General features: G+C 33.4%; 1 protein-coding gene across 1 annotated transcript; it reads left to right on the top strand.

Annotated features, from left to right (window-relative positions):
* The first annotated feature begins 860 nt into the window (after positions 1–860).
* On the top strand, positions 861–20,965 carry LOC131940300 (glutamate--cysteine ligase catalytic subunit-like). Its single transcript, XM_059298949.1, has 17 exons — positions 861–973; positions 4,762–5,051; positions 5,442–5,554; positions 5,664–5,786; positions 6,317–6,382; positions 12,762–12,875; positions 13,362–13,420; positions 14,371–14,588; positions 15,381–15,497; positions 15,752–15,890; positions 16,210–16,322; positions 17,036–17,128; positions 17,381–17,485; positions 17,897–17,978; positions 18,148–18,251; positions 19,011–19,128; positions 19,746–20,965. The coding sequence occupies exons 2-17, from the start codon at positions 4,902–4,904 to the stop codon at positions 20,015–20,017; spliced, it is 1,986 nt and encodes a 661-aa protein (XP_059154932.1). The 5' UTR covers positions 861–973; positions 4,762–4,901; the 3' UTR covers positions 20,018–20,965.
* The last annotated feature ends 3,985 nt before the right edge of the window (positions 20,966–24,950 follow it).

Genomic DNA, 24,950 nt, shown 5'->3' with positions numbered 1-24,950 from the left:
ATCATAAAGAGTCACTGAAGTCCAAAGCCATCGCCTCAAGAGTCTGTTAGGTTCCCTTTTAAACCTGACGGTCTCTGAGGCAAGTGAAGTAGAGTTCACTTGCTTCTGTGACCTCGGCATATGAAGAGATAGTGTGGTCAGCACTATGCCCAGTCGCCTTCACTTTCCCTAACGTGAGTTAGGTACCCATCAGAGTTGGATTGACACAGGGACGGTCTACTGACTTGAACTCGAGACAGGTTAGCAGTCCAGCTCCCTACCGCTAGACCACTCCGTCCCATTACGTCTGTTATCGATCCAAAAATTTCTTCAAATAATTTTAAAATCAAGCCGTCATGTTTTTAAAAATAATTCAGTTGATGGATCTAGATCTAGATTAAGTTTAGATAAGCACATGTTGGTCTAGCTACATACATAGTAGGCCTATTCACAAAATACTCTACACCTATCAGACATTAGTTAGACCTACACATTTTTTATTTTCTGTGTGCACTCCATTTGGCTTACTTTTCTGTTCGGAACATTAAAAGACGTTTCCCCGCCGAGCGTACTTTAAAAATTAAATGTACCAATTCGTGTCACTAATGTTTTCATCTGTTTTCAGGGGCACTTAAGCATAGCTTCGACATGCTTTACCGCATCACTAATCAAAGGAGAAGTCATAGTTGGTTGGTGCAGAGGTACAATCTACACTGTTCATCAGCTTTTACTCCTCTTTTACTACTTATTCTCCCCCTCCCCCCTTTGAGACATTTTTGTTTCGTCAATACTTACATGACTTGTCAAAACAGTGAATTATATTCAGCTGTGTCATGCTGATAATGAGAAATATAGAACACTCCCTGCGCATGCGTACTAAATGTCAACAAAAGCGTATGATTGAAAGCTTAGAATTATTTTAACAAGACCATAGAGATAAGATTTGGATTTCTAATTGACTGTCTCATAGATTTCTTTAAGCCCAGGCAAAAAGGTAAGTTATTTTCATAAATCACATTAGCTGTATGGACGGTATGCGGCTATTTTAAGAATTAATTTGGTCTAGAATCTAGATTCTAGATTAGATATCCTGAAAACGCAAGTTACATAACTTCGTACTTCGTAGAATTTAGGATTTTAGACTAGCCTAGAGAATCTATCTAGATCTAGATCTAGAGTCTAGACTTTATTCTAGATTCTAGACTCTAGTTATTTTAGTTAATCTAAAATCTAGTTTACTATAGCCTACTGTTTAGATCGATCTAGATTATCTAGATCTAGATTTAGATCTAGTTACTACTGTATGTGATACTGAATCATACTGTAGTAGAATCTAGATCTAGATCTAGGTCTAGTTGTCGTGAAGTCTTTAAAAAAACCGACACTAGAACTAGAAGTAGAGAGAGATCTAGGTCTAGGATCTAGAGCAGGGGTTCCCAACCCCGTGCACGCGGGCGCCACGGCGCCCGCCGAACGATTCGACAGAGACAGAATTTTTTTCATAAACATTATTGAAAGGTTGAAGGGGATGGAAATTGAAAGTTTGAGGAAGGGGGGGGGGACAAATTGAACGAAAATTTGAGGGGGGGGGATGCAAATCAAAAGTTTTGTACCAGGGTGACGGGAAGGGTCGCTACACCTCTGGATGGAGTTTGTCGATTTAAAATAGGTGGTGCCCGCCACCCTACCGATATTTTAGAATGTGAGTAAAAAAAGGTTGGGAACCCCTGATCTAGAGTCTAGATCTAGTCTAATCTAATCTATAATCTAATGATCTAGATTATAGTTCTAGATTCTAGATCTAGATATGCTGATATAGATCTAGACTCTAGAGTACTCTAGACCAGGGGTCTCCAAACTTTTCAGTCAGAGGGCCGCATTAACTATCAAATTTCAGTTCGGGGGCCAGGGGCATGTATTTGATTTTTCTGGGCCAAGTTCCTCAGCCATCACCAACAAACGTTTTTTTTGTGGACAAAAAGATCTCCGCGGGCCGGATGAGAGGACATCGCGGGCCGCATCCGGCCCGCAGGCCGTAGTTTGGAGACCCCTGCTCTAGACTAAAATTTAGTCACTAAAACTAAGACTAGAGATCTAGATCTAGTCACATAGATTTAGATAGTTTGAATATCTTGCCTAGGCCAAGCCTACATTAAAAACAACAGTAGACTAGATCTAGGTCTAGATTTGAGATGGAAGTTGGCTTTGCAGTTCAGTCTTCTATAGGTACTAGAATCTAGAGCTAGATCTAAATTTCTAGATTGATTTGTATTATTTATACTTATAGGCCTAAGGCTAAAGGCCAAAAGTATTACTAAAAAAAGTAAATATTCTTCTGTAGTCCTAGACTAGTAAGTAATTTATTGTGCAGATGATGTAGAGATCCTAGTGTGGTCAGCTCTATGCCAACCACCTTAACATTCCCTAATGCCTAATTAATGTGATTTCGTACCCACCATAGTGGGTTGGGCTTGGGGACATTCCATTGACTTTAACCCAGATTCGAACTCGAGACTTTCAGGGTAGCAGTTTACAGCGCTTTACCACTATCCTGATAAAAGTAATAGTAGAAGAAGTATATTATTCCAGATTTTTATAATAGTATACTGAATTATACAATAGGGGACTCTAAGATTAAGATCAAGTAGCTATTTTTCTTACAAGTACTTAATACTAGATCAAATTCTATACCTATTATTTTATATAGGCTTACTATATTTATCTAATCTACATAGAATATAGTAAATAGATATACCTAGAAAAAATAGCCCTATATAAAAGTAGGCCCCTACTTTAATACTTCTAAAAATATGTAGCTCCTTAGTAATATGTTACTACAAGTAATAGGGTTTTTGGTGGCTAAAATTTATCTTAAAGAAAAAGAAAATCCTCTTCAGAATTTTCTCAATCAACTATGCTGAGTTATAGATCTATTGACAGGCTAATAGACATAGATCTTAGATTTTCAGGTCTCTGATCTAGTCTCCAGTGCAATGGCTTTTGACCTTGTTGGTGGTACTGAACCCTCACCAATGTTATATATACACATTCACCGTACCCTTCTTAGTAGTCCATACCAAAAAAAATCTGTTTGCTAATCAAATGAGTTGGGTGTGTATCTTTACCTCTATTTAACCCCTGAGACTGACTCATCAAACCTCATGGGTTCGATCTAACCCACTTTAAAAACCACTGCTCTAGTAGTGACTCTTTAGGACTCTTTACCCTCCTGGTAGCAATTAATTATCTTCTGGGATCTTTTCCAGATAAGCCCTGCCTAAAAGTTTACCCCACCACTCAAAAAAGATTTTTTAAAATAGGATATAAAAGTAAATCTTGTACTTTTGGGTTGTTTGAAGAGGGTGAAATTGGGTCATACCATAAATAATTTGCATGAAAAGGCCAGTATTTTGGTACCTTTAACCCTAACCCTCAAGGTTGTGTGCTCCTTTAAATTTGAGCTGGCAAAAAGTGTCTGAGCTTAACTTTTCGCACTTGCACTTTTTACATTAGTGGCTAGACTTATCTGGACCATATACGTATATGGTATTTATCTTTTACCCTATCCTTTCTACTTTGTTATAATTTCCGCTCTACTGATATTTATGATGCTGTTACAACATATTTACTGTCATCAATTTTGTCATTAAGTTAAATTCTTTTAAACATAATCAAATTAGTTGTATAAAAAATTTGAGAAAGATTTAAGCTAACACTTCGATACATTGTATACCCACACACTTGTATTGTAGTCATTACCTTAAATAATACTATATACCCATCTGTTTGGTTTGGGGTTGTGGTTTGTATTAGGTTTGTAAGCATCATACTACTAGTCACAGAAGAAACAAGCTTTAGGCCTGTTCTGAAACTAAGAAGGCTTTTAAGTAATATAAGACAAGGAGGCTAACAGAAGAGAGCCATCATTTAGAGGATTATACATACCGGATTAGTATACAGGGCAAGTAAACAGCAAGCACTTAACATTAGCTCTATGTAGTCCTGTCATGTTTTGGTTGTTCTTGGAGTATAAGTGGGTACTTATGAGCAACTTAAAAGGTACTTTCTTTGTCCTCTGTCTATGGTTTAATCTCTGGGTTGAGGCTTCCTAGTATTCTAGTCATATTGCTGGTAGAGAAGTATTGGGTACTTATGAGGAACTTCTGTTTTGTAAGATAAACCTCTTGATAGTATCTACATATTGTTCATGTCCTATTACATAAATAACAATTTACTCATTTAGAATTCCTTTTTTGTCAGGGAAAATTTCTTTGTATTAATCTTATATTTAGGGACACCTTACACAGTTTTTAAAAAAGTACACAAGAATTGTATGTAGTTTGTGCTCATAGCCACTGGCTATCACTGTTTTACTTGTGTCATTGGAATGTCTAACCACAAGCAGAGTAATTCGTTAATCTCCACGGCTTGATTGGAAGAGATGGCCTTGTGTTTTACTAATTGCTTCATTAGCAACTGTTGGTGTGTCTAACAAATGGCCAACACAAGATGTATGATACTATAATGATGTGTTTGGAATGTAAGGAGTCACATCATGTATGATACTATGATGTGTTTGGAATGTCAGGAGTCATACCATGATGTGTTTGGAATGTAAGGAGTCACATCATGTATGATACTATGATGTTTGAAATGTCAGGAGCTATACAGTGTATAATATTGTAATCTAGTGTGTCAAATATAGGAAAATAACTTTTTTTTTTCAGATATAATATTGTAATCTAGTGTGTCAAATAGGAAAATAATTTTTTTTTCCCCCAGAAACAGCAATTTTTAGAATCTGTAAAAAAAACTGTATCAAGCAAGACCTCGTGGTTTAGTTTGATGTTAAGAGTTGATGATATACTTGTGTGATTTGTGGACAGTTGTAAAGTGAGGTTACATTCTCTAAAGAGGCAAGTATGGGACTGTTGACAGAAGGGACCCCCCTGACCTGGGAGGAGACAAAAAAACATGCAGATCATGTCAGGAGGCATGGCATCAAACAGTTCCTTGCCCAGTACAACAAGCTTAGGTCAAGGAAAAAAGATGTCTTGTACTGGGGAGATGAGGTTGGTTGGTTTTATTATTTGTAAAGATTAGGATAAAATTAGTGGGGCAAATTTCGTGTTTGGGATGTATTGATTGAATAAGTGAATAATTGCTAGTTTGAATCAGTTTGATACTTGGCGTTTTTATTTTTTATTTTTTCCTAGTTAGGTTTCTGTTTGCTAATCTGTTTATTTGTTTGTTGCCAGGTTATGTCATATTGTCAGTTTGTCCTGTGTTGTCAGTTTTTGTATGTGTTGGTAATTTGACATATGTTGCCAGTTTGTCCTTTGTTACTAGTTTGCTCTTGTGTTGCCAGATTTTGTCATGTTGCCAGTTTATTCTTGTGTTGCCAGTTTGTCCTGTATTGAGCCATATCCAGCTTTGATTTTATTTTATTTGAATACTGTCAGGTGGAGTACCAGCTGGTGAAATTTGATCATGTCAACAAAAAAGTGTATGTAGCTCTCAGGGCGCAAGATGTGTTGAAAGGACTGGAAGAAAAACAACAGACAAAACAGATTCAGTGAGTCAATACAACCAGCTTTTGGTACTGGATAGTTGAATGTGTAGACTGGTCAGGTTTTTGTTGCGTGATATAAATAAAAAATTTGTTTGTTTTTGAACTCCTCCAGCACTTCTGCTGCCACTTCTTGGCACCCTGAGTATGCCGAGTACATGGTGGAGGGGACACCTGGAGCGCCTTACGGAGGGATGATAGCTCATTTTAACATAGTAGAGGCCAACATGTCTTTGAGGTAACGTAACCAGTTGATTGAGAAATGTAACAACTTTGTGCTTAATCTGTCTATATTTGGAGGAATTATGCAACAAGACAAACAATATGGTAGACGAACTGCATAGTTGTCTCCAAATTTAAAAGCTTAACCATACAATTTTTTTCTGAGCGGGGTGTTTTGAGGGCAGATTCTAAACTGTTGGTACAAGATGTAACAACCTAGTAGTATAAAAAAAGTTAAATTTTCCCTTGACTACGTCTGGTTAATTGGGCAGTATAAGAATAGTTCCATGTTTCTCTGACCTCAAAAAAACTATGGCATGTGCAGCCTTTCCAAACAAAAGTCAGGTACACATCAGTGCTGATGAAGTCAGGGACATAATACAGATTTATCTTAAGGCTAGTGGGTTAACAGTCCTGTACTTACTGTACCACTCCATCCTTTGGTGCAACTGCCCAGTTTTACCTTTAGACAGTATATGGGAGTTAGTTAATTAGTTAGCTAGGATGACTTCTAACGTTTTTGTGTTATGTTCCTCCATCAAACAGGCGACAGGAGATACAGGCAGAACTACAGGATGATGAGGCACCACTCTCTCTCACTGCATTCCCTAGGTGAGTTACCACACTCTCATATCATTCCTTAGGTGAGTCACTACTCACTCACTGCATTCCCTGGGTTAATACATTAGGAAAATCTCAAGTGTGCAAGATTGTAAAGGTTTAACTTGCAAACTTCTACATGGTTATGTATTTTCCTCTGCACTATTCATTTCTTAACCTGTAATGGAATCAAAATTGGTCAACTAATGAAATGGGATAAACAAAATAAGATTAAGAGTAGTACTGTTTAAGTGTAGTAAAAACAAGTTGGGCTGAAACCTCTAAAACAGTGGTTAAACCTGAGTTTGTTTGAACCCTAAGGGTTCGGTGAATCAGTCTAAGGGGATTAGTGGAGGTTAAGACAAACACCTACTTCAAAAACCAAATTTTATTCCTATTAAGAATGGTTTGGTGAATGGGCATCAGAAGCTGGTGGGGATCGGTAGGCCCAAAAAAGATTTTTAGAACCACTGCCCTAAAAGGATATAGCACTAAATAGACCTACATGTATGAATCTGATTTAGTGCACAAGAAACTGGATTTGTACTCTTGTACTATATGCCATAAGGTTGAACCCAAAGATAAGAAATTAACAACACCTGACCTTTATCTGTAATTAGGCTTGTAGGTCAAGCATTAGTATAAAAAAAATAGATTTGTTAATTAAAACAATTCTTATACATACATATGTTATATAACATATAGCTTCTAGATATGGTTTATTATTTTATTCCATTGATGTTGGATTTGAATACAATTCTTTGAAACACTTCATTTGATTTCCTTCATGTTATTTTTTTTTTGCTGGTTGAATGGTTTAAGAAATCAGTTGACACGAGTAGCTTTTATACTTTCAGTTAATACAAGATTTCAAGACTTTCAATCATTAAACAATGACTCTTCTCTGAAATGTACCTGTTTACTTAAAACACATTACAATACCTAATAGTGGTGGTGGGGGGGGGGGGGGGGGGGTTCACTTGTCATGTTTTTAAAATATCTTCTTATTGTTTTTATTTGTTGATATTTATGCTGCTTATTGATATGTTGTTTCTGTTTGTTTTTTATGTTGGTATCTTGGTGCTAACATTTGTGTTGTTCTATAAATATCTTGTGGTCTATATGTTGGTGCTAACAGTTGTGTTGTTCTATAAATATCTTGTGGTCTATATGTTAGTGCTAACAGTTGTGTTGTTCTCTAAATATCTTGTTTCTATATGTTGGTATGTTGGTGCTAACAGTTGTGTTGTTCTATAAATATCTTGTGGTCTATATGTTGATGCTAACAGTTGTGTTGTTCTATAAATATCTTGTGGTCTATATGTTGGTGCTAACAGTTGTGTTGTTCTATAAATATCTTGTGGTCTATATGTTAGTGCTAACAGTTGTGTTGTTCTCTAAATATCTTGTTTCTATATGTTGGTATGTTGGTGCTAACAGTTGTGTTGTTCTATAAATATCTTGTGGTCTATATGTTGGTGCTAACAGTTGTGTTGTTCTATAAATATCTTGTGGTCTATATGTTAGTGCTAACAGTTGTGTTGTTCTCTAAATATCTTGTTTCTATATGTTGGTATGTTGGTGCTAACAGTTGTGTTGTTCTATAAATATCTTGTGGTCTATATGTTGGTGCTAACAGTTGTGTTGTTCTATAAATATCTTGTTTCTATATGTTGGCATGTTGGTGCTAACAGTTGTGTTGTTCTATAAATATCTTGTGGTCTGTATGTTGGTGCTAACAGTTGTGTTGTTCTATAAATATCTTGTGGTCTGTATGTTGATGCTAACAGTTGTGTTGTTCTATAAATATCTTGTGGTCTGTATGTTGGTGCTAACAGTTGTGTTGTTCTATAAATATCTTGTGGTCTATATGTTGGTGCTAACAGTTGTGTTGTTCTATAAATATCTTGCTTCTATATGTTGGTGCTAACAGTTGTGTTGTTCTATAAATATCTTGCTTCTATATGTTGGTGCTAACAGTTGTGTTGTTCTATAAATATCTTGCTTCTATATGTTGGTGCTAACAGTTGTGTTGTTTTATAAATATCTAGTTTCTATATGTTGGTGCTAACATTTGTATTGTTCTATAAATATCTTGTGGTCTATATGTTGGTGCTAACAGTTGTGTTGTTCTATAAATATCTTGTTTCTATATGTTGGTGCTAACAGTTGTGTTGTTCTATAAACATCTTGTGGTCTATATGTTGGTGCTAACAGTTGTGTTGTTCTATAAATATCTTGTGGTCTATATGTTGGTGCTAACATTTGTATTGTTCTATAAATATCTTGTGGTCTCTATGTTGGTGCTAACATTTGTATTGTTCTATAAATATCTTGTGGTCTCTATGTTGGTGCTAACATTTGTATTGTTCTATAAATATCTTGTGGTCTATATGTTGGTGCTAACATTTGTGTTGTTCTATAAATATCTTGTGGTCTATATGTTGGTGCTAACATTTGTGTTGTTCTATAAATATCTAGTTTCTATATGTTGGTGCTAACAGTTGTGTTGTTCTATAAATATCTTGTGGTCTATATGTTGGTGCTAACATTTGTGTTGTTCTATAAATATCTTGTGGTCTGTATGTTGGTGCTAACAGTTGTGTTGTTCTATAAATATCTTGTGTTCTATATGTTGGTGCTAACAGTTGTGTTGTTCTATAAATATCTTGTGGTCTATATGTTGGTGCTAACAGTTGTGTTGTTCTATAAATATCTTGTGTTCTATATGTTGGTGCTAACAGTTGTGTTGTTCTATAAATATCTTGTGGTCTATATGTTGGTGCTAACAGTTGTGTTGTTCTATAAATATCTTGTGGTCTATATGTTGGTGCTAACAGTTGTGTTGTTCTATAAATATCTTGTTTCTATATGTTGGTATGTTGGTGCTAACAGTTGTGTTGTTCTATAAATATCTTGTGGTCTATATGTTGGTGCTAACAGTTGTGTTGTTCTATAAATATCTTGTTTCTATATGTTGCCATGTTGGTGCTAACAGTTGTGTTGTTCTATAAATATCTTGTGGTCTGTATGTTGGTGCTAACAGTTGTGTTGTTCTATAAATATCTTGTGGTCTGTATGTTGATGCTAACAGTTGTGTTGTTCTATAAATATCTTGTGGTCTGTATGTTGGTGCTAACAGTTGTGTTGTTCTATAAATATCTTGTGGTCTATATGTTGGTGCTAACAGTTGTGTTGTTCTATAAATATCTTGCTTCTATATGTTGGTGCTAACAGTTGTGTTGTTCTATAAATATCTTGCTTCTATATGTTGGTGCTAACAGTTGTGTTGTTCTATAAATATCTTGCTTCTATATGTTGGTGCTAACAGTTGTGTTGTTCTATAAATATCTAGTTTCTATATGTTGGTGCTAACATTTGTATTGTTCTATAAATATCTTGTGGTCTATATGTTGGTGCCAGTAGCGTACGCAGGGGGGGAGCAGGGGGAGCGGCCGCTCCCCCTCTGGCCATTTTCATCAAAGTGGCGCCTTTTTGGAAACTTTTTAAACTCAAAGTTTTAAACAATGATATTTGTTAAAAAAATATTTTTGGTTGGCACATCTACGTAAATCACAAGATTTCGTTTCATGCAGCAATTAAGCATAATTGTCCAAGTAGTAGTGTCAACGTTTACAACACGTATTAACAGCTGCATCAGTTTGCCATTCTAAAAATAACCATTACCATGCATTGCAATGTTTAAAAAACCTCTATATATTTGTGTAATATATATGTATGTTAAGAACAGTCATCTAAAAACTGACGCTATATTCACTCTGAGTTGGTTAACTCTCCCCCCCCCCTCCCCACACACACACCTCACCACCACAATTGTGTAGAGCGACATTAATGTCACATCAAGGTATAACATGGGTTGGATAATTGACCTAAAGTGACCGGACAGTGGTGAATGAAGTTGAACCCCCCCCCCAACCCACCCCGAACTGATCTGTTAAGTACATGTAGAAAAACGCGTAATGATGTACCAAAGTACCATGCCGCCAGAAAATTAGCTTTTTAAACGTAAAACTCTGTGAATATTTTTTTTGCAATTACCAGTAAAAAGGTGTTCGATCAATACAATGATCTAACCCATGTCTATCACTATGTTAAAAAATGAAACAGTAGTTAATTAAAAATATGATCTGAATTAAAAGACCAATATTTAGTTAAACGTAGGTTATTATTCCGAATGTTTTTCTATCACATCGAAAAGCGTGTTTTTATACCAACTCTGATTTTAAAAACTTTTATTATGCTGTAATACTTTAGCATTTATGATGACGATATATTGAATTCTGATTATAGACAAAAACATTTTGTAAACACGAATAGTATTATAGAATTTCATTATATTCTTAAGTAATTATTTATTTGTTTTGACATTTATAATTAAATGTGTAGATATATACATATTTATATTAAGAGAGTGATTATTTCCCCTATTTCACTTGTCTTAAATAATTTCCCAGGAATTATTATGTAAGTAATTTTTTTTTACAAGAATTACAAAACAGATCGTGTTACGTTCATTGTTTTTGGTTGTAGTGTATATATATATATATATATATATATATATATATATATATATATATATATATATATATATATATATATATATATATATATATATATATATATATATATATATATATATATATATATATATATATATATATTGTTTAGATTGATACAATTTTTGTTTTGTCGGCCTACATGTGTGTCTTTTCTTCTTTCGAGCGCTAGTTTCAATTTATTTTACATCATAGCAAAGTAATGACATACAGCTAGTAACTATATATATATATATATATATATATATATATATATATATATATATATATATATATATATATATATATATATATATATATATATATATATATATATATATATATATATATATATATATATATATATATATATATATATATATATATATATATATATATATATATATATATATATATATATATATATATATATATATATATATATATATATATATATATATAATACACGTATATAGAACGTGTTAAAAATTCGGCGCCTTTTTTTGCTCTTTTCGCTCCCCCTACAACGAAAACCTGGATACGCCTCTGGTTGGTGCTAACAGTTGTGTTGTTCTATAAATATCTTGTTTCTATATGTTGGTGCTAACAGTTGTGTTGTTCTATAAACATCTTGTGGTCTATATGTTGGTGCTAACAGTTGTGTTGTTCTATAAATATCTTGTGGTCTATATGTTGGTGCTAACATTTGTATTGTTCTATAAATATCTTGTGGTCTCTATGTTGGTGCTAACATTTGTATTGTTCTATAAATATCTTGTGGTCTCTATGTTGGTGCTAACATTTGTATTGTTCTATAAATATCTTGTGGTCTATATGTTGGTGCTAACATTTGTGTTGTTCTATAAATATCTTGTGGTCTATATGTTGGTGCTAACATTTGTGTTGTTCTATAAATATCTAGTTTCTATATGTTGGTGCTAACAGTTGTGTTGTTCTATAAATATCTTGTGGTCTATATGTTGGTGCTAACATTTGTGTTGTTCTATAAATATCTTGTGGTCTGTATGTTGGTGCTAACAGTTGTGTTGTTCTATAAATATCTTGTGTTCTATATGTTGGTGCTAACAGTTGTGTTGTTCTATAAATATCTTGTGGTCTATATGTTGGTGCTAACAGTTGTGTTGTTCTATAAATATCTTGTGGTCTATATGTTGGTGCTAACAGTTGTGTTGTTCTATAAATATCTTGTGGTCTATATGTTGGTGCTAACATTTGTATTGTTCTATAAATATCTTGTGGTCTCTATGTTGGTGCTAACATTTGTATTGTTCTATAAATATCTTGTGGTCTCTATGTTGGTGCTAACATTTGTATTGTTCTATAAATATCTTGTGGTCTATATGTTGGTGCTAACATTTGTGTTGTTCTATAAATATCTTGTGGTCTATATGTTGGTGCTAACATTTGTGTTGTTCTATAAATATCTAGTTTCTATATGTTGGTGCTAACAGTTGTGTTGTTCTATAAATATCTTGTGGTCTATATGTTGGTGCTAACATTTGTGTTGTTCTATAAATATCTTGTGGTCTGTATGTTGGTGCTAACAGTTGTGTTGTTCTATAAATATCTTGTGTTCTATATGTTGGTGCTAACAGTTGTGTTGTTCTATAAATATCTTGTGGTCTATATGTTGGTGCTAACAGTTGTGTTGTTCTATAAATATCTTGTGTTCTATATGTTGGTGCTAACAGTTGTGTTGTTCTATAAATATCTTGTGGTCTATATGTTGGTGCTAACAGTTGTGTTGTTCTATAAATATCTTGTGGTCTATATGTTGGTGCTAACATTTGTATTGTTCTATAAATATCTCGCAGACTTGGCTGTGGTTCCTTCACCTGGCCTGTGTCCAAGACTGACCCCGTCAATGGGGTTTCTAGGTCGCTGTTTTTCCCTGATGATGCAATCAATCAAGGTCATGTCAGGTTTAAGTAAGTACTGCTTCTATTTTTAGATTTGATTAATCATGCTAGTACTGATTGTTCTTCTTTATAGTTTTCAAAGCCTCAAAGTTCTGATTAACAGAAAAAGCTCAGTTCAGTTTGGAATGTGTCATATTCATTTTGTTGTTTTTTTTTACATTATCATTTTCAAATAGTACTAAAGCTACTTACATGAATTACCATTCAGTATGCATTTTGATCAGAACTTGAATGTATATCATATTCACCATGAAAGTGAAAAAGTTGAAAGCTCAATTATCAATTTAAAATTTCTCATTTCATTATTTACTTCAAAAGGTCAAATTTTGTTATTTATTTGAATGCAAATAGTCACATTTCTAATAGTAATTCCTGCTTTAAAAAATGTGAAATTTTCATTTAACATGAAGGAAAATGTTACTCTTGTCTATTTATAGAACTTTATGTGAAACTTTCAAAAGTTTAACTTGAAATAATACCCTTGTCTATATATAGAACTCTGACACGGAACATCAGAAACAGAAGAAAAGAAAAGGTGGCCATCAACGTCCCAAGTAAGTTGTGATGTTAACATGGTGGATAAACTAGTACAGAGGTGTTTGTGTTACATTTTTTATGAAACACCTACTGTGACTTAACCATCTCCCTCTCATCTCCCCCCCCCCCCCACCCCTTTAGAAAACATTACTCCTGTCCTTATCCATTTCACTATCCATCTCTGTATTCTGGTCCCTAACCCTTTTACTAACCTTTTACTGAACTCATCCTTAATCTGTCCCTTTCTGTATCTCTATATCTCTAAAGGACCAATGGGGTTGGGGGAATTTCCTGCTGCAGTTTTTTTTTTTTTTTGTCGGAGGAGGGGTTAATGATTTGATAACATAATCTTAAACCTCAGAATAAGGGACATGTTTTAATAAGTGTGGATTGAAAAATGAGTAACATAACAATTTAAGGACCAATAATTACAAATGATGTAATTGTCTAAAATTGCAAGTCTACTATCTTAAATGAAATAGACCTCACAATGTACCGACTGTGATAAATTTGCCACATTGTTTTCATTAAAGATTAAATTTAGTCCAACTTTTCTTCCAATCCCAGTTTTTTAAGAGGCTTTTGCAAGACTACCAACCCTATTCTGACATAAATAAATTCTCAAATTCATCACAAATTTTTAATATTCAGTCATATTTTAAAATCCAATCCCAGTTTTTAAAGACGTCAACATCAAGTCACCATTTGTCGAAGATATCTCTCCCTTGGGTGATGAAATTTTAAAATTGAGACACTTTTTTATCTAATCCCAGTTTTTAAAGACGTCAACACCAAGTCCCCATTTGTTGAAGATTTCTCTCCCTTGGGTGATGAAATTTTTAAATTGAGTCCTATTAAATCCAATCCCAGTTTTTAAAGACGTCAACACCAAGTCCCCATTTGTTGAAGATTTCTCTCCCTTGGGTGATAAAATTTTTAAATTGAGTCTTATTAAATCCAATCCCAGTTTTTAAAGACGTCAACACAAAGTCCCCATTTGTGGAAGATTTCTCTCCCTTGGGTGACGATGGCTCCAGTGCTGAAGCAGCCAAGCCTGACCACATCTACATGGACTGTATGGGCTTTGGGATGGGCAACTGTTGTCTGCAGGTCACCTTCCAGGCCTGCAACATTGACGAGGCCAAGACCCTGTATGATCAGCTGGCTGGCATGTGTCCAATCATGGTCAGTACTTCAGCTAGCTTGTTTGTTTGTTTTTAACTGTTGGCTTGCTTTATTAGCGATATGCATATGCGGAACATCATTTTTACTATGCTTTTGAGTTAATTTTTTTTTTTAAATCTAAGCTTTCTTATACTAGTCTTACCACCTTAAAAGTTCATTTATTATGCCTATTGCAAGTAGTCCTAAGATCCACCAAAAAAATTTTGCGTCAGTATACAAATATAATTTATTAAGTCCAATGAAATTCAGTTTCATATCAAGTTTTTTGCCTAATATATTAAGACCAATGAAATTTAATGTCATCTCAAATTTTTTGCCCAATATATTAATACCAATGAAATACAACATATCAAGTTTTTTGCCCAATATATTAAGACCAATGAAATTTAATGTCATATCAAATTTTTTGCCCAATATATTAAGACCAATGAAACGCAATGTCATATCAAGTTTTTTGCCCACTAGTCTTGCTGTTAATGTTAGGGTCAGGGATAAAGAAGTAGAAGAACCATCAAAAAAGTAGAATAGTCACCAAAGTATCTGTATTTTTATTTGTTGCATGTTCCATTTGTTTAATGTTTATTACCTATTTATTACATTTGTTAAATTATTATTACATCTAATATCTGTTAAATAAATTATTACTTATTATATTTGTTAAACATTTATTACAAAATGACATATTATATTTGTTAAATAATTATTACATATTATATTTGTTAAATATTTATTACATATTGATGTACAACATCAGTGTTTATAATGTAATTATGAACTACCTGTCTTGCGCAGCTTGCTTTGAGCGCCAGTTCTCCTATTTATCGAGGCTATTTATCTGACATAGACACAAGGTGGCCTGTCATTGCTGCATCAGTGGATGACAGGACAAAGGAGGAGAGGGGCTTAGAGGCAAGTCTTCAGTTGGTGAATAGGCTCACATAGGTCCTATATCACAATTCTTTTCAAATTTTGTTACGTATGTTTGCGTCTCTGTTTTTTTTTCTTAGATTACATGTTAAATTAATGATTTTTAGACACATATGATACCACTTGTATTGAACATTTCTTTGTTTTTAAACAAGTGTTTCACCAACTTCATATTTTCTCACCTTTAAATTACTATGATAATTATTTTTATTATTATTTTAATAATTTTTTTCCAGCCGCTGAAGGAGGACCGCTATAGAATACCAAAGTCACGCTACGACTCTATAGATAGTTATATTTCACCTTTAGGACGCTGCTACAATGATATACCTCTTATTCTTGATACTGATTTATGTGATGAGCTCATCCAGGGAGGTAAGCATTTATTGAGTTGTCTCTCTTTACTAGTATGTAGCATTGGTAGGGAAGCTGACTTTCAGAGTTGTCTCTCTTTATGTAGAGATTCCATACGCATGGGAGGTAATGTTTAATCATGTTTAAATGTGATGGATGCAATCTTTAACAAAATATTATTGTGAGTAAAGATTTGCATGTCTGATTTGTTCAGTGTCACCAGGATTGGGTTATCAAATCAGTGGCAATTACATTTAGCCCACTTGATCTCTTGATGATCTATTAGCCAGACATAAAGCCAACCTATTACTTTATTTATACTTATTTCTGTATTTTACAGGGGTTGATGACTTATTGGCTAGACATATAGCCCACCTATTTATAAGAGATCCAGTGTCTGTGTTTGCTGAGAAACTGGACCTTGATGATGACAACGATACAGATCATTTTGAGGTCAGTTTTGCCAAAGTTTATCCACTCCCTGGAAATTAAGGAAAATGTGTACTTTTTGGATTGTTTTTAATGTTAAATTAGCAAAATTCTCAAAATGTAATTGTTTCTTCATAGAAAATTCTGAAATGTTACAGCTATACCTCCATAGTATTTTTACCCTGTTTACTCTTTCAAATTTAAAATTTACATAGTAGTTGTTGTAAATATTATTAAAATTTGAGCAATTCAGTGATAAAGCAGTTTATTTTTATAATACTAAAACACTTTTGCTTATAGCTTTTTTTACCCAGTTTACTTTTTAAAATTTAAAATGTACATAGAACTTTATTTTTCATTTTTTAAAATACTAAAACACTTTTACTTATAGCTTATGTGTGATTACATTCTTTTAACTATATGTGACAATGTCTGGAAAAAGTCTGGAATGGACTGATGTAAAATCAGATGTCACTGTATACCATGTGCATTATTTTGAATTTGTATCCCAAATTCTGTGTGCCTCTGGAAATAGAATTTCTTATTTAACTATAAATATCAGTGCTGAACAAATCTTAATAATTTTGGGATATTGTAAACAATAATAGTTTACTAACCATTTATGTTATTTATTAAGTTACTGTTTTCTTGTATACCAATCACTGTGGTCTTGAAAGTTCAAGATGTTTATATTGCTGGAACAAAAAAATAATATTTAGAGAACAAATTTCTTACAGAATATCCAGTCGACCAACTGGCAGACAATGAGGTTCAAACCTCCACCACCCAACTCCAACATAGGCTGGCGGGTTGAGTTCAGACCCATGGAGGTATTTGTCTACACTTTTATTTTTAACTTTTTTTTTTTAATCATTTGAAAACAAGCTAGATTCATTCAATTTTTACAAATATAAAAAAATAAATTATTTGGAATGAATGTAATCAAATGTAAAAATAATAGTTTTGTTCAGAAAAGTATGTTTTCAAATTTTGTTCACCCATTGTTCAGAACTCTAATATGTTAAATTTTCATCAAATATTTTTTTTTAAAAACGTTGTTCCCTCCCTCCCCTCTCAACCAGGCCCAGCTTACAGACTTTGAAAACGCTGCGTTCACTGTGTTCATTGTTCTGCTCACCCGTGTCATCCTGTCTTACAAACTGAACTTCATTATTCCAATTTCTAAGGTAAGATATTAAGCTTGTGGCTAGCAGGTAGGTAAGTTTGGGTTACGGTGATGATTATTCCAAAGTCAACCTCATCATTCCAATCTTTAAGTTAAGAAATTTGGCAGGTAGCCAGAGGTAAAGTTAGTTTGGGTTATGGAGCAAGAATTTATCAATTTTACTGATGGTATTCTTTGCAATTTTTTAAAATTGTTTAAAATTGTAATCATTCCTGCTGTGAAACCCAATAAGACATTGAGTTTACATAGTAATTTATCAAAAATATACTTATTTTTAGTAATGGAAATTATTATAAAATTTTAGTTGACTTAAAGATTAGAAGCCCAATCTACAAATTAAAAAGGTTGTACTTTTCTTCTGCATATGTTGATGAAAACTGCTTTCAATGGTTACTCTTTTTTTCCTGCCTAGGTGGATGAAAATATGAAAACTGCTTTCAAGCGAGATGCTGTGATAAATGATAAATTTTACTTTAGGAAAGATGTGGTCACAGGTACTAAGCAAATAGTTTTTGTATTTTCTTATAGCAAAAGTTATCTTCAAACAAAACAAAGATTCAAATGTTTTTTTTTTTAGAAAACGCAAAGCCCTATTTTTATTCAATGTTACATTTTCAATAAAATTGTATTCACTTTTTTTTGTAAATAATTTCCCTTGTACAGAGTCAACTCCCCCTGAATGTTCCCAACAATGTGGAAATGCAGGCTGTGGTGCTATAGAAGACCAGTATGAACTAATGAGCATCAAGGAAATTTTTCATGGAAAGGTAAGAATTTCTTCATTAAAAAAAAAAGAATTTTAATTTAATGTATGATTAATGAGAGCTTATTAAATATAAATAATAATTAAATGAATATTCTAATAGAATAGAAAATTTTTATAGTTTAATGTATGATTAATGCGAGCTTATTAATTAAATAATAATTAAATTAATATTCTAATAGAATAGAAAAATTTTTTTAATTTAATGTATGATTAATGAGAGCTTATTAATTAAATAATAATTAAATAATAATTAACTTAATATTCTAATATTAGAATAGAAAAATAGCAATGAATGCAAACTTCCAGCATCCATCTTTCTTTTGGGAATTTTTAGCACACTGAGTGAAAATACTTTGACTTACTTGACTTGACTTAGTCCTCTTTGCTCCTTATGGAGCATAGGGCCTCCACCATTTTTTCTTGAAAATACTTTGGCTTAATTTAATTTCACTAAGTATTAAACTAGAAAATGAATCCTCAGAATAAAACTATAATTAAACTTACTGGTGTAGTCCATTTAAAGAAGGTGTATGCAATACTCATTTCCTTCATGAAAAAAAAATATTAATACAAACCAGAGAAAATTAGCTAGACAATATTTTAAAATTCTCTCCCCTTTGGGGAAAAGCTACGAAATAAATGTATACCAATATTTCCGTCCATTATCTCCCTTTGAACAAAACACTACAAATGTTTACTAACTAAACGAGGAAAAAATATGTAGCAATATTTTGGTGAATTCTCTCCCTTGGAAACATAGGATGATTTCCCTGGTCTGATGGCCCTGATCAACTTATACATGGACAGCATTGAGATAGACGTGGACACCAAATGCACCATCACACAGTACCTGAAGCTGATATCACAGAGAGCCTCAGGTGACCTTTTGGTTGTTGTTTTTGTTGTCACAGATATGGGATGGTGTGGTTGAGTGCTAGGGCTAATGGCTGGTAACCTGATTTTGGGTCCTGAGCTTGATTGTGTAGGATGTCACTGAGCCCATGCATTCCGATGGGTTTCAGACTCACGTTAGGAAACAAAGGCGGTTGGGCATGGTGCTGACCACGCCATGCAGGGGTCATTGAAACTGATGAACTCTACTTCATCTGCCCCATATTTCTTGAGCACAAATGTTCAAAGAGTCAAAGTTATGCCAGACAGATCTTTAATATTACATTCATAGATAAATTATTTTGTTTCATAATTGATGTCTATCTTATAATGTATTGTATTATATAAGTTTGCTAGCATACTTTTTCACAATACAGCTTGTAGAAATTATAGATAATCCAGAACGAAAAGAAATTTCCAGCATGGATTTGTAGAATTTTTTTTTTTTTTTGCTTTTATCTCAGACTGACGCTTACCCTAACAATACTGATGGATAAAAAAATTACACAATACTGTATGACATTTCCGTAGAATATTACAGTACAAAAAAATGTCAGTAAAAATACCTGTGCTGATGTTTTTTTTTATTTTAATCTGACCACAGGCGAGCTGGTGACCAGTGCTAGGTGGATGCGCAACTTTGTCCAGCGCCACCCAGAGTACAAACAAGACTCCGTTGTCTCGGACTCCATTGCCTACGACCTGCTGTCCCGCGTTGTCCAGATCGCCAGCGGGGCGGTCAACGACCCCACCCACATGTTTGAGCACACGACCAAGTCGGCTTACAAGATACCTGAAGCCCTCAGGCATGCCGAGGCTTACCTCAAGATGAAATCCCAGGCCAATAGTAGCGGAAGTAGTGTCAGTGGCGAGTAGCTTGTTGGATGACTTAGGCGTGTTTATTCCCAATTTTGTTTCATAACTTCATGGCTGAGTATGATGATAAGGACGAGTGGCAAATTTTTACCAAAAAAAAAAATTAAAATTGTTTAAGTTATTGTATTTTATAAGTATAAAATACTTCATTGATTGATATTTTTAACATAAAATATATATTTAGTAGACAATTAAAGTATAAAATATATATTTAGTATACAATTTAAGTATAAATATTTTATTTATATAGAATCTAGTAGTTAATTAAAAAATAAATATTTATTTCGTAGACAGTTAAAGTATAAAATAATAATATTGTAGTAAACTATAAAATACAATACTTGATAGGTAGACAATTAAAGTATAACATTCTAAATTTATAGACAATTATAGTAGTAAAATACTTAATCAATAGTCAAATTTAGTTTAAAAATATTAAATTAATAGACAATTATCAATTCCACAAACACTATGTAGTGACATGTGTTACTATGAGCTCTAGTTTGATCTTTTTACAGCAGAATAGTATTGCAGCTATCGGCAGTGCTGTGATTATTACTCTCATTATATTTTATGTGCTCTAGACTCATGAGAAAAAGTAAATCTGGGCTGGCTCTAGGATCTGCCTCACTTTGAAGGGGCGTAATTTATATATTGAAAAACTGCAGCAGGGTTGAACCCCTCCCACCTCCTCTTTTAGCTGAGTTACTGGCTTTTAGTACTAATTAAGCTAATATTACTATGTATGTAGGATATGATAATGTAATCATTTTTTTACAAGCACAAATATATACCAACACACGTAATGGTGTTCAGCTTTTAACTGAACTAAGGCATCTGTTTACATGATACGACTGGATTATTACAGCAAGGTGTAACATTACATATGTAATTGTCATGTCAAATGTTTGAATATTTTGTTAATTGCATTGTGGTGAATAATAAACTATTAAATCAACCTGCTTGTTTGTTTATACATGTCATTTTTACTATGATGTTAAATTAAAAAACATCTGAAATTGTATACTTGAGTTTATAAATTTATGTGAATACACTAGAAAACTTTCCCGGATGAAGAAATTAGGAAAAGAAGATGGGGTTGCATAAGGCACAGTCCACCAACCAGTATAACTAGCCAGGGAATTAGGTGGAACCCTCAAAGAAAGCACACAAGAGGTGGGCCAAAAAAGCACCTGGCGACGGGAGGTGGAGGATGAAACTACAAAGATGGGGTACACCTGGAGCCTGGTTGGGAAGATGGCACACGACAGAAGACTCTGGTTGTCGGCCCATACCTCAGCAGGACAGAGAACTCTCAAGTACTTACTCAACTTCCGGTTTCTGAAAAGCCAATATCTTAAGTACCGTTTAAGTTAGATGGACGAAATGTCACATATAAGTACTACATTTAATGCGCATGCTTCTTTAAAATTCTGAACGATTTCCGTTAACCGGAAGTGGTACTTTACTCTATTTCCGTTTGAAGACTAACCTGAGCATAGTTCCAGGTAGTTAGACGAAGCACAAGCTCAAGATTTTATACTTGAATTACATTCAATTTTTTAACACTAGACTATATTCAGTCCAATTTTACAAAGTTCAGACCCATGGAGGGATTTGTCCATTTTGTTAAATTTCTTTTTAAATATTTAAAAACACGATTTAATCCATTTTTTTACAAACCAAAGTTCAGACCCATGGAGGTATCTGTCTACAAGTTTAAACTTTTTTTTAAACATTTGAAAACAAACTAGATTTCATTCAAATTTTACAAACCTAAAAAAAATAACTTATTTGGAATGAATGTAATCAAATGTAGAAATAGTAGTTTTGTTCAAAAAAGTAAAATATTTTCAATTTTTTTTTCACACGTTGTTCAGAACACTAAAAATGTCTAATTTTGGACGATTTTTTTTTAAATTTTTTAACTTCCAATAAACGGAATGTGTACTTTACTCTATTTCTGTGTTCTAAAATACATATAACTCGAGTTCCGCTTATGTGGACGAAATTTTAAACGTCGGTATAAAATATTATTCCCTTGAATTATATCACATTTAAAATGGTTTTCCGGCGAACGGAAGTATTACTCTAAGATATTTCTGAAAATGTATTACTTCTACCGGATCGAATTCCTGAAAACTTTTCACATTGGTCAAGATTCGATGGCAACGCACTGAAATAAAATTGCAACTTAATTAGATGTTTAATTAATTTTAAAAAACTTTATTATACGTTGTTTTTTTTTTTTTTTATAAAATACTATTTTTTTGCTCTATTATACACTCATTCAGAGTTTCCTCCAGGAAAGAAATAATTTATATAGAAAATATTTAGTTTTACCAGTGTCCGCCCCTCACCCCCACCCCCGGAGAAAAAAGTCTGGAAGAAACACAGCACAAATTGTTTACGTTCATTAGGTGCACAATTTATTTTTCTACTCGATTTTCTAAGTCTATATGGTGCGCTATTTCCCTTTTCTACTCTCTAAACTCTCTGCTCTATTTTTAAAAATGCATGTATAAAAAATTCAATAAAATCATTTCTATATCCAAATTGCAAGAATATACGAAAAAATGTTAGGGGAGACTAGTTCTGCTTTATTCTGAATAACATTAAAGTTGCGGTGTTATAACCTCCAGGCAAGTATTTTGATTCGTAGTATTTGAGTTTGATTTGACGATTAGCAATAATTATTTACAATGTCGAATTTAAAATGTATTGGAATGAATACTTTTGCGTGCCTTCTGCGGTAATTCCCACACATTTCTTTGGATCTATTTTCGCAACGACACAAAACAAAATTCCTTCGGCTTAATCGTTACAAAATATATTTAATACGGAGGAGTAGGAAGTTTATAAATAAAAATAAATATACAAGTTAATACCAATACTACTTAATAAGAGACTTGTATATTCTACACTTAATTGCCTCGAAATATAAGCTATGGTGATGTGCCAATTTTTTACTTTTAAATCTGTTCGGTATTTGCAGACTCCAAGAAAGATCAACTACGATCCTGGCTATTCGATTATTTTTACACACATTTAAACCGGATTTCTCCAGTCGAGCCTGGTGTGTTCAAATTTTCCATAGGCTACACATTTCTATAGAATTACACATGCTCTCTTTGAGGCACGCCTGGGTTTATAAATATGTATAGCCGAACATCATCAATCGTTGGACCTTTCAAATAGGGTCCGACGTCCGTGCCCCGTATGATGGCTACCGTCTATGGGGTCCCGCGCATAGAACCAGTACTCCATTTGGTCCGAGCATATACCAATTAGTACTCCGCCTCGTCGCTGGCAAGATATATTTCGGCCACCTGTTTTGTCTTGTAGGCTTGTTTATAATCGCGCCGCGGCCAAGCGTGTAGAAATTTTGGTGTTAACGGTACTGTATAAACGCACCTTCAGAAGGCACGTAGTTGAGGCGAGTGTGGTGAAATTCCAGCGGCCCAGATATGGGACGTCCTATCTGAACCCTGGGGGTCAAAACCTTCAGTTTACGGTATGCGTATTCTCGAAGCATTACTGTAAACCTTATGTTTACGGTATTCGTCTTCTTGAAACCTTGCCGTGAACGGGTATATTAACCTAGCTCGAGCACAGTGTGTAGACTTGTTAAAAAACGTGCGCGCTTCAACCGGACGTGTCGCTTTTCATATGCTGCACACGCCCAACCCCGACACAACGTTTAGGGCAAGCTCTTCACTAGCGCACTTCTAGTGAAGTAATGTTTAAACCTTAGCTTTATAAGTTAAGACTTTATTATTTTTTTAATGGATAGGTTTTTTAACTTGGTATTTGCTTGGATAATAATTAATAATAATAAGGATAATAATAATAATGATAATAATAATAGTAGTAATAATAATAATAATAGTAGTAGTAATAATAATAATAATAATAATAATAATAATAATAATAATAATAATAATAATAATAATAATAATAATAATAATAATAATAATAATAATAATAATAATAATAATAATAATAATTAACAATAATAATATTAACTTTTTTTTTCAGGTTAAAATGTCAGCTCCGGTTATATTGTGTGCATGTTTAGGTTCCGATCTCGGTCGAATTTCCGTTTTCTGTTAAATTTCTGTTCCGTTTTCGGTTACACTTCAATTCCTGTCTAAAAATGTAGGTTTTGGATAATGGACAGTTTTATTTTAAATCTTGTTTCCGGTTAAACTTAAGTTCCGGGTAAAGTTTTGTTTTCCCACAAATTACCTTTTTAATTTGGTTCCTGATAAATTTCCGGTACGGATAATGTTCTTATTCTGGCTTTTTAAGATGGCGTTCTTTGGCTTTGGAGCATAGGTTGTTTTTTTTTTAGTTCCGTATTATAATGTTTTTTTGCTTTGTTAGATAGGATCAGTTTATTTTAGCTTTGTATGATAGGTTCTTTTGCTTTGACGGATAGCTTTAAATTTTTATGATACCATTCCTATGCTTTGTTCTTTAACTAAGATTGTTGTTAGTTTAATATATGTTGTATTGTTGTGTAATAGGCTTCTTTTGGGTTTTTGGCTTTATAGGAAAATCATTTCTGAGGACGGGTTAACATACATTCTGATTGTAATAGTCAAGGAGCACACTATTTAAGTCCGTAATGATAGGGGTTAGATTTTAAGTGTATTTCTGCATGCAAACAGTGACGAAGAAATTATTCGTAAAATCTTTGTGGGCATCGATAGCCCCAAAAGGCTGTCATAGTGTGTTTGTGTGTCTGTGTCTGTCTGTGTGTCTGTGCTCGAAGTAATAGGGGTATAGTACAAATAATAGAAGTAGCAAACTAATCAAAGTAGCCTTCATGATTCTAGGCTAAATGTCAAGGGCCTTTAGTGTTTGTTCGTGGTTTATTTGTGATTCTTTAGAAGTCATCATCTCTGACAACTGCAGTAATGAAGGCTGG

Source organism: Physella acuta, unplaced genomic scaffold (assembly GCF_028476545.2).
Source record: "Physella acuta isolate Inbredline_101_S28 unplaced genomic scaffold, ASM2847654v3 ptg000315l, whole genome shotgun sequence".
Taxonomy (NCBI): Eukaryota; Metazoa; Mollusca; class Gastropoda; family Physidae; genus Physella; species Physella acuta.
The sequence above is the reverse complement of the archived record's forward strand: the minus strand, read 5'-3'. Positions and strand labels throughout refer to the sequence as shown.

Excerpts from the sequence above, each read along its gene's own strand:
- LOC131940300 (XM_059298949.1), top strand. The coding sequence starts at position 4,902 with ATGGGACTGTTGACAGAAGGGACCCCCCTGACCTGGGAGGAGACAAAA. Across the intron at positions 5,787-6,316 it reads GAGGCCAACATGTCTTTGAG|GCGACAGGAGATACAGGCAG; the intron begins GTAACGTAACCA and ends TCCATCAAACAG. Across the intron at positions 13,421-14,370 it reads GGTGGCCATCAACGTCCCAA|TTTTTAAAGACGTCAACACA; the intron begins GTAAGTTGTGAT and ends ATCCAATCCCAG.